The sequence below is a fragment of the Hemiscyllium ocellatum genome, chromosome 12 (assembly GCF_020745735.1).
Source record: "Hemiscyllium ocellatum isolate sHemOce1 chromosome 12, sHemOce1.pat.X.cur, whole genome shotgun sequence".
Taxonomy (NCBI): Eukaryota; Metazoa; Chordata; class Chondrichthyes; order Orectolobiformes; family Hemiscylliidae; genus Hemiscyllium; species Hemiscyllium ocellatum.
In genome coordinates this window covers 29013435-29028875 of record NC_083412.1, presented here as the reverse complement: position 1 = coordinate 29028875, position 15441 = coordinate 29013435, and the positions used below count along the sequence as shown (strand labels likewise).

At 41.6% G+C, this 15441-nt stretch overlaps 1 protein-coding gene across 3 annotated transcripts in view; it reads left to right on the top strand.

The window, feature by feature from the left end:
* Window positions 1–15441, top strand: part of map3k15 (mitogen-activated protein kinase kinase kinase 15) — a 139665-nt gene that overhangs the window by 99974 nt on the left and 24250 nt on the right. For all 3 annotated transcript variants that reach the window (XM_060833457.1, XM_060833458.1, XM_060833459.1), the window contains exons 16-20: window positions 2595–2731; window positions 3543–3648; window positions 5340–5497; window positions 11227–11410; window positions 13790–13961. In XM_060833457.1, coding sequence (XP_060689440.1) covers window positions 2595–2731; window positions 3543–3648; window positions 5340–5497; window positions 11227–11410; window positions 13790–13961 — 757 coding nt within the window. The remainder of the gene's footprint in view (window positions 1–2594; window positions 2732–3542; window positions 3649–5339; window positions 5498–11226; window positions 11411–13789; window positions 13962–15441) is intronic.

The following is a 15441-nucleotide window of genomic DNA, read 5'->3' as shown; positions in this document are numbered from 1 at the left end:
TTAAGACCTGAAGTCCAGGTATCAATCTTGTAAGCCTATGTTGTATTCCCTCCCAAGGCCAGCATATGCTTCCTAATGTGTTGACCCAGATCTGCTCACAGTATTCCAAGTGGGGTTTGACCAGGGTTTTGAATTGCTGCCGCATTAAGTTCTGCATCTTTATACTCCAGTCCTCTGGATATAAAGACCAGCATTCCATTTGCTGTCCTGATTATTTTGTGTACCTGTTTGTGACATCTTATAGACCTATGCACCTGAGCTCCTAAGTGTCTTTGGACATCCACTGTATTTATCTTCACACCATTGAGGGAGTACTGCTCTATCCCCGTTCTTGGTCCAAAATGGATAATCTCACAGTTGCTTACATTGAATTCCAATTGCCACAGCTTTGCCATTCAGTTAGTCTATCAATATCCCTTTGTAATTTTATGCTATCATCTAAGGTACCACCTAACCTTGTGTGTAGTATAGAGTACAGGTAGAGAAGTTGTTTCCTCTCAATAATTGAGACAATGGTGAGCACAGGAGCTGGACAGTAAGGGAGAGGGCCTCCTGGCTCCTGGGCTCTCCTTGTTGGCCCTCCAACCCACCTGCTTTTTCGCCCTTTTTCATTCTCACTCTGGGAGTTCTCTCCATATCCCCCTATCCTGTAACGCCTCCCCACCACTGAAGTCCAGTTTAAAGTCATGCACCCTTCCCTGTGCTTGCACAGTAGTGCATTTGTGCACCGAGTCACACAAAAAGGCTATGTGATGATGCCAATGCTTGGAATCGTGCATTCCTGGGTGGGTATGCTTGTGTAGTTGCCTGCAGTTGTCAGTGTCAGCCAACCACCGCCATAAATATGAGTCACTTTATTTACAATGGAAGAAATTTCTTTACACAGAGTGGTTAAAATATGGTACATTCTACCAAAAGGAGTAGTTAGTTCAACTTGTTCAGCTGCACTTCAGCACAAGCTAGACAAACAGACATGAGAAATAAACAGATGCCGTGATGAGATAAATAACTGTGAGAGGAGATGCTTCAGAAGTGCATAAATGTGAGCAGAGGCCTTTTGAGTTGAATGACTTGTTCCTGTGCTTTATAATCCTTGTGAATGCAAAGACCTGCTGAAACTGGAGGATAGGTTTTGGACAGTCCCTACACACGCCACAATAGACTGAAGTGAAAATGATCTACCATGACAGCTGGGAATGTGAAATAATTAGAAAGCCGAAAACATCAATCAGGTCAAGTGGTGTCCTTGGAGAGAGCATCAATAGATCTTGGTATATTTGCCATTCCTGACAATGTCTATCCATTTCAGAGCAGTTCCTCAAAACATCCCTGTTTATCCAGTTAACATACACAAGATATAATGCTGAGAGATAACTGTTCGCATCTGAAGAGTGGAGATGCAGTTGAAGATTAGAAGCATTAATTTTTTGATCTGGAGCTCTGATTCCAAAGTTATGTGCACAGGGTCTATCAAGTTGTAACCTGATAAGATTTTATCTGTCTCTGGAGATTTTTGCCAAGGACAAATCACATTGCAAAATTAGCATATGGCCTTAGATATGGATTTCACTAGATAAGCTGCAATGAAATACAAGAATACAAACATGAAGACCACAAGAACTAGAAGCAGCTAAGCCTTTGAGCCTGTTTTCCTATCATTAAGATCATGGCAGATCTGAATTCAACATAAACTCTACTTTCCTCTTGCCTCACACAACCATCGATGCCCATGTTAATCAAAAGTCTATCATCTCAGTCTTACAGATATCAAATGAAGAAAGTATTTTCTAGTACCTGCACTCCCTGTACATCAGAAGCTCTGCAATAACAACTTGTATAACCACAACTCTCTTAAAAAAACTGTTTTGATAATGATATTGATTCACCTATACTCTCCATTCTTTATAAAGTGCTTTTCATTTCCTGCAGATACAATATTTAAGTACTAGCAGTTTTATCATGCAACCCGTCAGCTCTCCAAACATTACGCTAAAGTATTTGATAAGAAATACAATTTATTCTAGTTCATTGATGTCATTGTGACTTGCCAGGGGTTTATGCTAATACCTCTCAGCTATGTGTGATGGACGAAGCAGTCAGGAGTGTGGAGGAGGACAGTAGCGATTGAGATGATAAGGTGTTTGGGGAATGGGATTGGGGGGGGCGGGGTGCAGCACAGGGAATAAGGTGGTAAGCACAGTCAGAAACAGGGGAGTGAGGAGCAGGGCATCAAGGGGAAGGTTGAATGAGGCATCCAAGCAGTAATAAGTTGGGCCACAAAGAAGAACCCAACTTCCAATTCTGATGGACTCAAAATGAGGATAACAGCGAGCATCTGATCCCACTGCAGGGTAGTTACACTGGTAGTGCTGCCTGCCTAGGGAGGCAATAAAAATGTAATATTTAGAAATGAATTTACTGGTCGTACAGAAACTGCAAAGCATACAGGACAGTTTTGACCAGTTTGTCTCATTTGCCAGTTTTATTGTTTTACTCTTCTGGGTTCCTGTCCCAGTTACTGGCAGGAGATAGACTGTTTAATTGGTTGCACACCAATTAATCTTTGTTTGCAATATATGTCTCTCTTCTTGCAGGAAGCCTTTCTGCACTCCTCAGATCAAAGTGGGGCCCATTGAAAGATAACATCTCTACCATTGTGTTTTACACTAGACAGATCCTGGAGGGCCTCCAATTTCTCCATGAGAACCAGATTGTGCACAGAGACATCAAGGTGACTTCTTTAAATTGGCATGAGACATGCCAGTCTAAGTTTTAATTTGGAAATGAGATTATAGGTGGCATTGTGGCGCAGTGGTTAGCATGGTTGCCTCACAACACCAGAGACCTGGGTTCAATTCCCGCCTCAGGTGACTGACTGTGTGGAGTTTGCACATTCTTCCCGTGTCTGCGTGGGTTTCCTCCCACTGTCCAGAGGTGTGCAGGTTAGGTGAATTGGCCATGCTAAATTGCCCGTGGTGTTAGGTGAAGAGGTAAAATGTAAGGGAATGGGTCTGGATTGGTTGCGCTTTGGTGGGTCGGTGTGGACTTGTTGGGCTGAAGGGTCTGTTTCCACACTGTAAGTAATCTAATCAAATTTTGGATAAAATATTTCCTGGTATATATTTCATGTAAGTTTTTATATATATATAAAAACTTACATGGCCAATTCACCTAACCTGCACACCTCTGGACAGTGGGAGGAAACCCACGCAGTATATATAAAATTTATTTCTGTCAAATACACGATTTTTAAATAGAATGTACATAGACTTTATTGACTTACGAGGATTACTTACAAATTGATCTCTGTGGTAGAATACTGGAATACTCTACTCCTAAAGGCTGTAGATACTGGGGGTAATTGAGCTTTGCAAGACACAAATCAGTAGTTTTTTTTTGGTAAGGTATTTAACAGTTTTGGTATTAAGGTAAGTGAATAAAGTACAGATTACTCATTCTTGATTGAATAACAAAGCGCAATCAAATGACCTCCTTTGATGTGTTGTTGATGAGCTTATTTGTGAAGATCTTTTTCATTTCAGGGAGACAATGTTCTTGTAAACACATACAGTGGAGTGGTGAAGATCTCAGATTTTGGAACATCCAAACGATTGATCGGAGTGAATCCTTGCACTGAAATATCTACTGGTAAGAGGACAAAACCAAAATACCAAACGTCTTAACCCTCATAGGTCTGGGTGCTGAAAAGGCCAGGAAGCAGATTAATCAACTCCCAGATGTGTCAAGATTTCATCTTGTTTAATTGATGCCCCAATTTGAAAAGAGTGGACAAGTAATCTGACCCTTCCACAAAGAACTCATTGTACTTTTCAGCTTTAGGCTTTTGTTGTTCTGTCTGTCTGCCCTGTCCAATGGCTGGCTTACACTTCATACTGGGATTAATGATGGTTCACTAGGAACAAATAACAGCACACAGGGACCAGCGCCAGGGACCTAGGTTCAATTCCAGCCTCAGAAGACTGTCTGTGTGGAGTTTGCACATTCCCCCTGTGTCTGTGCGGGTTTCCTCCCACAGTCCAAAGATGTGCAGGTTAGATGAATTGCCCATGCTAAATTGCCCATCGTGTTCAGGGATGTGTAGGTTAGGTGCATTAGTCAGGGTTAAGTAAAGAGTAAGGGAATGCGTTTGGGTGGATTACTGTTTGGAGGGTTGGTGTGGACATGTAGGGCTGAAGGGCCTGTTTCCACACTGTAGGGATTCTAAATCTATGACAGACTTTGAGAATGATTAGGCCTTCTTCCCTCTAGGAAGCATTTTGTTTGTACCTGTTAAAATACCTTTTGAGTCAGAAAGTGAAAAAGCATGTTCAAACCCAATTCCAGTTAAGGGGGCTGTTTAGCTCAGGTACATTGGCTGTTTTGCAGTGCAGAACAATTCTAAAAAGTAGGTTCAATTCCCATTCCAGCCGGGATCACATGAAAGCCTTTATTTATGATGGTTAGAATAAAAATGCATTCTATTTCCTTCATTTCACTCTGCATGAAGGTAAACTTTCTTCAATTGTCAGTCAACATTGGGATCTAAGGACTGATTTTTCTGCTACTCTAAATATATTGGAAAAGCGAAGCTCCTGATTGGTGGGGACAACTGGGGATAATAGTTGGACCATTATGATGATGTGGTCCAAGGATACCAATGACAATAATCGGGAGAGAAATATAATAGACTTCTGAGCTGCTGTATCCCAATTTAAATAATGATATGAGGTTAAGATCTAATGGCCTAGTTCGCTATTTCTATCTTGATTACGTTTTAAATTTGATCTCAATTACAATGTTTTATCAAATGTGGAGGGCATTCTTTTAATTTATTCACTTTTTTCCATTTTGTTTTATCTCCTTGCCCTCTATTTCAACTATTGAAGGTGGAAACGCTAATCCATTCCTGGGCTTCTGATTAGATGAGATTAGGTTCCCTACAGTGTGGAAACAGGCCTTTCGGCCCAACAAGTCCACACCGACCCTCTGAAGAGCAACCCACCCAGACCCATTCCCCTAAATTTATCCCTGACTAATGCATCTAATACTAGGGCAATTTTTGCATGGCCAATTTACCTAACCTGCACATCTTTGGACTGTGGGAGGAAGCCAGAGCACCCGGAGGAAACCCACGCTGATTGCATAACTGGCTCTGGCCCCTGCTGCTTTCAACCCCTCAAATGTCTATTGTTTTCTATGGACAAAGCTAAATCCACCATAAAATATTACATGGCGTTCTATGACTTCTAATATTAGACAAAATATGTTTTATGCATTTGACCATGGAGTTTTCTTTCTTTAAAACAAAATCTTCTCCCTCTAATTTGAATCATCTTCAGGAACACTACAATACATGGCTCCTGAGATTATAGACAAAGGCCCTCGAGGTTATGGTGCCCCCGCCGATATTTGGTCTTTGGGCTGCACCATTATTGAAATGGCTACAGGGAAGCCACCATTCTATGAATTAGGGGAACCCCAAGCAGCCATGTTTAAGGTAAGATTACTTTCAAATTTCTTTTCTCTGTTACAGGCACCCTCTTGATTGCTGAAGAGTTACTAATATTTCTTTCTGCAACCCTATTATCCAAAGGGAAAATTAGGAAGCTTATCATAGGAAACAGTAGCCATGTTGCTATGAAATCTGCAACAAAAACTTGAAAGGATGAACAGTGTGAAGTTTTCTTTGTGGGGGACGGTTAAATAATTGCATGGTGCCACCCTTCAACATTCAGGTCCCTATCCACATCATCCTGCTGCTATGTCTCAGCTATGGCCCTTAGATTGTATTTATTTAAATCTCAGTTTGTGCTACAAGTTCATTTGTTTTGAATGCTGCACAGATTCAATGCATTGCCTTACATTTTGTCCTTTTCCTTATTTTTGTAATCCCTATACTAATTTGCTCTCGGATCTGTATTTATTGTCCCCTTCTGTCATCATCTGTTTATGATTTCCCACCTTAATGTCTTCCTCACTTAACTTTGTTCAGCACAGCTTCCCAAATTTGGACTCTGCCTCACTGTGATTGCTGAAGTATCACCCTAGAAGTATGACGTTGTACATCTGTCTGGATGACAGCACAGACTCATAGAATGCCTACTGTACAGAAGCAGGCATTTGGCCCGTAGAGTCCACACTGACCCCATCCCCCCACCGAAGTGCATCCAGCCCAGACCCATCCCCCCATGCCTATCCCTGTAAACCCATGGTCTCCCTATATCTTCAGTTTCCGAATGGAACTGGAAAGAGTGCATAAGAAATTTGCAAAGGTGTTACCCAGACTCAGTGGCCTTTGTTATAGGGAGAGGTCTGACAAACTAGGGCTTTTCCCTTCAGAGCGGAGGGGACTGAGGAGGGACCTTGTAGCGGTGTATAAGATCATGAGAGGCATGGATAGGGTGAATGCACTCAGTCTTTTTCCCAGGAGTTAGGGAATCAAAGACTAGCGGGCATCAATTTAAGGTTAGAGGGAAAAGAATAACAGGGAACCTGAGGAGCAACATTTATTTACAAAGAGGATGGTGCGCATACAGAATGAGCTACCAGCAGAAGTGGCTGAGGTGGGTGCATTAACAATATTTAAAAGACATTTGGACAAATCCATGGATAGGAAAGGATTAGAAGGATATGTGCCAAGTACAAGGAAATAGGATGAGTGTGGGTGGACATTTTGGTTGGCATGGAACAGCTTGGGCCAAAGGGTCTGTCTCTATGCTCAAAGATGGAGGATGGGAAAAATGTGTGGTTGTAAGAACTGCTCCTCTTTTGAGGTACTTTAGATGTTTGGAGATGATTTGCTGGAATTCTAGGAATATATGCTGTCGTTTTGTTATGGAACTTGGGAGAAAAAAGTCAAAATAACGGCACTTTTAAAAGGGAGAAGGACAGACAATAGGCAGCACATTGTCCATGAAGGAGAGAGAAAGAAAACTGACACAGCAGTGAATCTGCACAGATACTGCCTTTGCTGTTTGAATTTATGTATCTCCAGACATTGGAGTGTGTCAAGGAAAAATTAACAAACAGTGAAATTCATAACTAATCTTGGAGGAACCTATGTAGGAGAGCTCACAGCACAGATACAAATACATGCATATTTTTAAGTGTAACCTTGCTGTAAATCTACAATAGTCAGTACAGTGGGTTATTTCTTGATTATATGTTTTATTGAGATCTGTCTTTTGATTAAATTTTTAAAAATATAAGCCACAAGTATGAAGTTAGTCTGTAGCAGTGTTTTTTTTTCGAGCAATATTTTCTGGGTCTGTAGATTGTGAAGGAGCAAAAATGGTCTTTAGTAGAGTAATGTGCTCTTTCTGTCGAATGTGGGAGTTCAGAGAGTTGATGTGTTACTGAGGATTATATCTGCAATAAATGTTTTTGGTTCCGAATCCTATCAGATCGAATGGATCGGTTGGAGCGACAGTTACAGGCGATGAGGAATTTACACGAGCAAGGGGTGTGATGGATGGCAGTTATAGGAAGGGTAAAAATTCGCAGATACAGACACAGTGATGGGTTAACACTAGGAAAGCTAAGAGAGGTAGGCAAGTAGTGCAGGAGTCTTCTATGGCTATCCCCATTTCAAACAAGTATGCTGTTTTGGAAAATGTAGGGGGTGATAGACTTTCAGGGGAATGTAACATGAACAGCTACATTTCTGGTATTAAGACAGTCTCTAATGTAATGAGGGCTATGCCAGGTTCTAAGAGATCGATTGTGTTTGGGGATTCTGTAGTCAGAGGCACAGACAGATGTTTCTGCAGCCAACAGCGAAAACTCAGAATGTTGTGTTGCCTCACTGGTACCAGGATCAAGGATGTCTCAGAGGGTGCAGAATGTTCTCAAAGGGGAGAGGGCCCAGCAGCAGGTCATTGTACACATTGGAACCAATGACATAGGAAGGAAAAGGATGAGATTCTAAAGGGAGAATATAGAGAGTTTGGCAGGAATTTAAAAAGGAGGTCCTCAAGGGCAGTATTATCTGGATTACTCCTGGTGCTACGAGCTAGTGAGGGTAGGAATGGGAGGATAGTGCAGATGAATGTGTGGTGGAGGAGCTGGTGCGGGGAGAAGGGTTCACAGTTTTGGATCATTGGAATCTCTTCTGGGGTAGAAGTGACCTGTACAAGAAAGATAGATTGCACCTGAATTGGAAGAGGACTAAGTTACTGGCAGGGATATTTGCTAGAGTTGCTCAGGAGGATTTAAGGAGGCGAGGTGAGACCCAGAGAGGTACTGAGGAAAGAGATCAATCTGAGACTGGTACAGTTGGGGAAAGAAGCGGTCAAACAGTCAGGGCAGGCAGGGACAAAGCAGAAAACAAGGTAGGACTGATAAGTTAAACTGCATTTATTTCAATGCAAGAGGCCTAACAGGGAAGGCAGATGAACTCAGGGCATGGTTAGGAACATGGGACTAGGATATCATAGCATTTGCAGAAACACGGCTCAGAGATAGACAGGATTGGCAGCTGAATGTTCCATGATACAAATGCTACAGGAGGGATAGAAAGGGGGCAAGAGAGGAGGGGGAGGGGCATTGCAGCTGTACTGAGGGAGGATATTCCTGGAAATACATCCAGAGAAGGTATTTGGGTGGAAGTGGGAAATAAGAAAGGAATGATCATCTTATTGGGATGCATTATAGACCCCTTAATAGTCAGCTGGAAATTGAGAAACAAATTTTTAAGGAGATTTCAGATATCTGTAAGAATAATAGGGTGGTTATGGTCGGGGATTTTAACTTTCCAAACATAGACTGGGATTGCCAGTGTGTTAAGAGTTTAGATGGAGAGGACTTTGTTAAGTGTGTACAAGAAAATTTCCTGATTCAGTATGTGGATGTACCTACTTGAGAAGGTGCAAAACATGATCTACTCTTGAGAAATAAGGCAGGGCAGGTGACTGAGGTGTCAGTGGGGGAGCACTTTGGGGCTCGTGACCAAAATTAAATTAGTTTTAAAATAGTGATGGAAAAGGATAGACCAGATCTAAAAGTTGAAGTTCTAAATTGGAAGAAAGCCAATTTTGACAGTATTAGGCAAGAACTTTCAAAAGCTGACTGGGGGCAGATGTTCATACACAAGGGGATGGCTGGAAAATGGGAAGCCTTCAGAAATGAGAGAATGCGAGTCTAGAGACAGTATATTCCTGTTAGGGTGAAAGGAAAGGCTGGTAAGTGTAGGGAATGCTGGATGACAAAAGAAATTGAGGGTTTTCTTAAGAAAAAGAAGGAAGCATATGTCAGGTATGAACAGGAGAGATCGAGTGGATCCTTAGAAGAGTATAAAGGCAACAGGAGTACTTTTAAGAGAGAAATCAGGAGGGCAAAAATGGGACATGAGATAGTTTTGGCAAATCAGGTTAAGGAGAATCCAAAGGGTTTTTACAAATACATTAAGGACAAAAGAGTAACTAGGGAGACAATAGGGCCTCTCAAAGATCAGCAAGACAGCTTGTGTGTGGAGCCGCAGAAAATTGAGGAGATACTAAACGAGTATTTTGCACCAGTACTTACTGTGGAAAAGGATATGGAAGATATAGACTGTAGGGAAATAGATGATGACACTTTGCAAAATGTCCATATTACAGAGGAGGAAGTGCTGAATGTCCTGAAATGCATAAAGGTGGATAAATTCCCCAGGACCTGACCAGGTGTACCCTAGAACTCTGTGGAGAGCTAAGGAAGTGATTGCTGGGCCACTTGCTGAGATATTTGTATCATCAATAGGTACAAGTGAGGTGCCAGAAGACTGGAGGTTGGCTAATTTGGTGCCACTATTTAAGAAAGGTGGCAAGGAAAAGCCAGGGAACTATAGACCAGTGAGCCTGATATCAATGGTGGGAAAGTTGTTGGAGGGAATCCTGTAGGACAGAATGTACATGTATTTGGAAAGGCAAAAACTGATTAGGGATAGTCAACATGGCTTTGTGTGTGGGGAAACATGTGTCACGTACTTGTTTCAGTTTTTTGAAGAAGTAACAAAGAGGACTGATGAGGGCAGAGTGGTAGATGTGATCTATATGGACTTCAGGAAGGTGTTCATGGGAGATTCATTTATAAGGTTAGATCTCATGGAATACAGGGAGAACTAGCCATTTGGATACAGAACTGGCTCAAAGGTAGACGTCAGAGGGTGATGGTGGAGAGTTGCTTTACAGACTGAAGGCCTGTGACCAGTGGTGTGTTGGGATCGGTGCTAGATCCACTACTTTTAGTCATTAATATAAATGATTTGGGTGTGAACATAGGAGGTGTAGTTAGTTTGCAAATTGGAAGTATAGTGGACAGCGAAGAAGGTTAGCTCAGAGTACAATGAGATCTTGATCAGATGGGCCAAAGGGCTGAGGAGTGGTAGATAGAGTTTAATTGAAATAAAAGCGAGGTGCTGCATTTTGGAAAAGCAACTCAGAGCAGGACTTATATACTTAATGGTAAGGTCCTGGGAAGGGTTGCTGAACAAAGAGACCTTAAGAGTGCAGATTCATAGCTCTTTGAAAGTAAATTTTCAGGCAGATAGGATAATGAAGAAGGTGTTTGGTATGCTTTCCTTTATTGGTCAGAGTATTGAGTACAGGAGTTGAGAAGTCATGTTGTGGATATACAGAACATTGGTTAGGCCACTGTTGGAATATTGCATGCAATTCTGATCTTCCTATTGGAAGGATGTTGTGAAACTTGAAATGGTTCAAAAAGATTTACAAGGATGTTGGAGGATTTGAGCTCTCGGGAGAGGTTGAATAGGCTGGGGCTGTTTTCCCTGGAGCGTCGGAGGCTGAGGGGTGATCTTATAGATGTTTGTAAAATCATGAGGTGCATGGATAGGATAAATAGACAAAGTATTTTCCCTGGGGTGGGGGAGTCCAGAACTAGAAGGCATAGGTTTAGGATGAGAGGAGAAAGGTATAAAAGGGATCCAAGGGGCAACTTTACCACGCAGAGAGTAGTGCGTGTATGGAATGAACTGCCAGAGGCTGTTACAATTGCAACATTTAAAAGGCATCTGAATGGGTATATGAATAGGAAAGGTTTAGAGGAATATGGGCCAAGTGTTGGCAAATGGAACTAGTTTGGGTTGGGATATCGGGTCGGCATGGACGAGTTGGACCGAAGGGTCTGTTTCCATGCTGTACATCTCTATGACTCTATATTGGAAATGGGTGTCCCTGAATGTGAAGGCTTGCTGTATTCTTGATCTTGACCTATCCATTTCTTTAACAGATTGGAATGTTTAAAATCCATCCTGAGATCCCAGAATCAATGCCAGCAGACGCAAAGACCTTTATTCTTCGCTGCTTTGAGCCCGATCCCTGTAAACGAGCTACAGCGGCAGAACTCCTTCGAGACCCTTTCCTTAGGAAGACCAACAGCGGCAAGAAAAATAAAATTGCCTTTAAGCCAAGTGGTGAGACATACATAAGTAATGAAAGATACTGTCTCCTTTGGAGAAGGCTCTGCTATATGTATCTGATTAAAATGTGAGCTTCCATGGAGATAGGCACAGCCAAAGCAGCTTTGAGTCCCAAGCTGCATGTGAGCTTTGTTCACTGGCTGTGCATGTTGGGAATTTAGGCACTACTTCTGATTTTCTGACCATGATAATGAGAAAAAATGTAAAGCACATATTGCTTATAATCAATACTAGCAGATGAATTTTCCCACTGGCTGTGAGAGCTTGTAAAAGTACAAGCAACCAAATCCCAAATTATTACCGAAAATTTAAATACAGGAAGTTACATGGAGGGCAGCAAACTGGATTGAACATTAGTGAGAAGATAGAAAGCAGGGAATAGGACCTAAAAGCACCTTGTTTAGAATTAGATAACACTTTCTAATAGGATTCACATCTGGAGTCACATCACTGCACATATCAACAATTTGAATAGGACAAGAGTGAATGGTGTTGACATAGAGACATGGTACCAAAATGGGGAGAATAATTTGTATCTATAGAAGCAGGCTATGGAGAAGCTAGTAGAATAAGCTTAAAAATACTAGATGGAGTTCAATATCAGGAAGTGTAAGGTTAAATAAAGTGAGTGTGTAAGAAAAAAAGCAGTAATACTCTTAGTCAAAGTGAAGTTGTTGCTGTTAGAAGAGGGATATGTGAGAGCAGTTCCCCGAGATATTAGAGGGTAATCTGAGGCTGAGAAGGCTGCTAAGGCAAAAAGCTAATGGAACTTTAGCGATTATAATCCAGAATATGTGTAGAATATAATATATAGTGTATACATAAAGGTGCGTGTAAAACAACAGTTAAGATGAGTTGATATAAAATAAAACATTGCTAATTGTCTGCACATTAGTATGAAGGTTATAAAGCTTTACAGAGGATGAGATACAGATTGGCTTGGATGATATTATAAAATTTAAGTAAAACAAAATTGATTATTTTCTTTGGAGCTATGTGGGCAACGAGGTGCCGTGATAGAAGTTTAAATTTGATGAAAGGCTGGAACAAGGTGGACTGAAGCAGACTGTATTTGGTAAAGTGAGAAGTGAGTGCACTTATTCTGTAATTTTAAAAGGTTGCACTGTCTGTCATTCTGTTTTTCTGTTGTGTAATGTTCAGAAGAACAGATAGGTACATCTCCAGTGGTGCACAAGTTAACTGAACTCCTGTCCCATGAACCTTGCAACCACCAGAGGAAATCTCCAGGGATTAGAGCGTGGTGATTCCAGCATTTCGGAATAACTCAGTGTACATTAATAGTGTTGCAGTGAACCATAAGGATATGAAAAGCCATATGTTTGTAGTGAGGTAATTGATCTCAAACAAGTCAATGATCTTGAGTTTGCTGAGGGTTTCCCTACTCCAACCATGGTTTATGATATCCAGTTGGGCTATGTGTTGCTGATTCGTAGATGAGGACAAGGAGTAGTCTTAGATGCAGCTTTGCAACCATACTTTGTCACTTTTAATGAATGTTCCTTGGAATTCTGCTCTAACATGGATTCCTCAGTTGCGGAATAGTAAGGGAAGGAATCGCTTGGTTTCAATCGGAAGGAAATTGTGTGGGAATATTGAAGGCAATATGAGTGACAGATCGTGTATGCAGTGGTGCAGGTGAGTGAGTAACTGAATGGTAACCACTTCCAGCAATCCATATGTTCGGACTGGCTAATTTGAACCTCTACCCATGTGCCTGTGACACTGTGCTGGCATACTCTGAATGATTTGCTTGTACCTACTGTGTGAAAGTGTAGTGCTGACAGTGAATGTTAAAAGTGAGAAAGTATTGAATTTCTGAACATTGATTCTCACCATCTCGATGAACACCGAAAAAGATTTAAGGACAAAGATGATGGATAGTTTGCCTCTGGAAGTGAGCCTTCACCAATGTGATCCATTTCAGAAATTAGGGAAATTTGAAAAAAAATGTGCTAGTACCTACGGAGCACAGTTCTAATAGCCATGCAAGTTTGTCCGTGAGCGGTTATTGCTAAATCATCTTACATGATAAATCTGGATTTGCAAAGACCTGAAAATAAATCTGAAGCCTCAAAACAGTGAGACTTCACTGTCAGCAGGAAGTTTAAATCAAAATGTGGTCCCTAGAGCTTGGAGCAGAGGCCCCTGCCTGGGATTTTCTGTGATCCTCATTTTCCTTTTCTGTGATTAATGGTCTTCATTTTGGATAACCTGAGCATTCTTAGTGATGGGAACCTCTGCTCTGATTTCCCAACCAGCATCTAGTCCAACTGAGCTTAAAACTGCCGTTAGGAAATTCAAGAGAAGTTAAAGATAACGGAGGTCACTTCTTTTCTCTCATTTTCTGTCTAGATCATAGTCTCAGCATATCGCTTCCTATCACCTCCCAGAGTGAAAACCTGGGCAGCAATGAAAGTGATCATGGATCATTGTCACCAGACTCTGATGCAAAGCATGATATTTTCTTTGAGAGAAATGGGAAACCAAAAGCAGAAAATCTGAACCGTGTTTTAGGGTCTCCGAGGTAAAATGCAAAAATGTTTTCTGTTCTATTTGACGAACTAATGAATTAATAGCACAAAGTGCGATGGCAAGACAGATGAGGTCTTCACCCGTAATAATTTTACTCTTGTCAAAGTTTCAATGAAAGGAAGTGGGAATTTTGTTACGAAATAACCCTGTGTCAATAATCAGTGAATGGCATCAGCCTTTTAGTTGTATTCCCAATTAGCTGAGCCACGTTGAGGGAATGCAGAAAAGAGAAAGCGATTAACCAAATCCACGATCAGCCAGGTTTTGCAAAACTCCAAATGTCAGTATCCAGGTGGCTTTAGTAGAAACCCAGATTCAGGTGGCATTTACACACTTAGTGTTACATCGGGAGACTCACTGGGTGGGGAAAGAACAGTTCGTTTTAGGTACAGAGTCTCCCATAAATGCGCACACACAGTATTAGGATTCTTGCTTTTTCATATATATATTAATAATCTGGATCTTGGTGTGTTAGGATAAAGTCTAAATTTGCAGGTAACACAAAACTAAAAAGCATTGTAAACTGTGAGGAGACAGTGTGCAAATACAAAAGGACCTTGACAAGAATTATAATCCCTACAGTGTGGAAACAGGCCTTTCGGACTAACAAGTCCATACCGTCCCTCTGAAGAATAACCCACCCAGACCCATTCCCCTATATTATTAGCCTGTATTTAGCCCCGACAAATGCACATCGCCTACACATCCCTGAACACTATGGGCAATTTAACATGGCCAATTCACCTAACCTGCATGTCTTTGGATTGTGGAAGGAAACTGGAGTACCTGGAGGAAACCCAGCAGACAACGGGAGAATGTGCAAATTCCACATAGACAGTTGCCCGAGATTGGTACCGAACCTGGGTCCCTGGCACTGTGAGGCAGCAGTGCTAATCACTGAGCCACCGTGCTACCCTCTTCCAATGTAGGAAGAAAATTGAAAGGCAAAATAAAATAGGAATGCAATTCTAAAGGGAGTGCACGAGCAGAGGGATTTGAGTGTACATGTGCACAGATCATTGAATGTGGCAGAACTGGTGGAGAGACCAGTTGAAAGCATACAATGTTTTCAGCTTTCTTAACGGAGGCAGAGTACAAGCCAACGAAGACACTTGTTAGACCTCAATTGGAGCATTATGTACAGTTGTGGGTGCCACATTATAGGAAAGGTCTTGGAGAGAGTGCAGAAGTCATTTACAAGAATGGTTCCAGGAATGCGAAACTTCCATTGTGAAGACAGATTGAAGAAGTTTGGACTTATTTCCTTCTGGAGAAGAAAGCTGAGGAAATCTAATAGAGGTTTTCCAAATTATGAGTAGACTGGATAGGGTTAGATAGGAAGGAGCTGATCCTGGTCATAAAAGAATCTAGGAGGGGAGGTTATAGGTTTAAAGATATGTGCCAAAGAAGCAAGGACAGTATGAGGGGGGAAATAAAGGCCTACGTTCCCAGAAAAGCCCTGCACCAGCCTG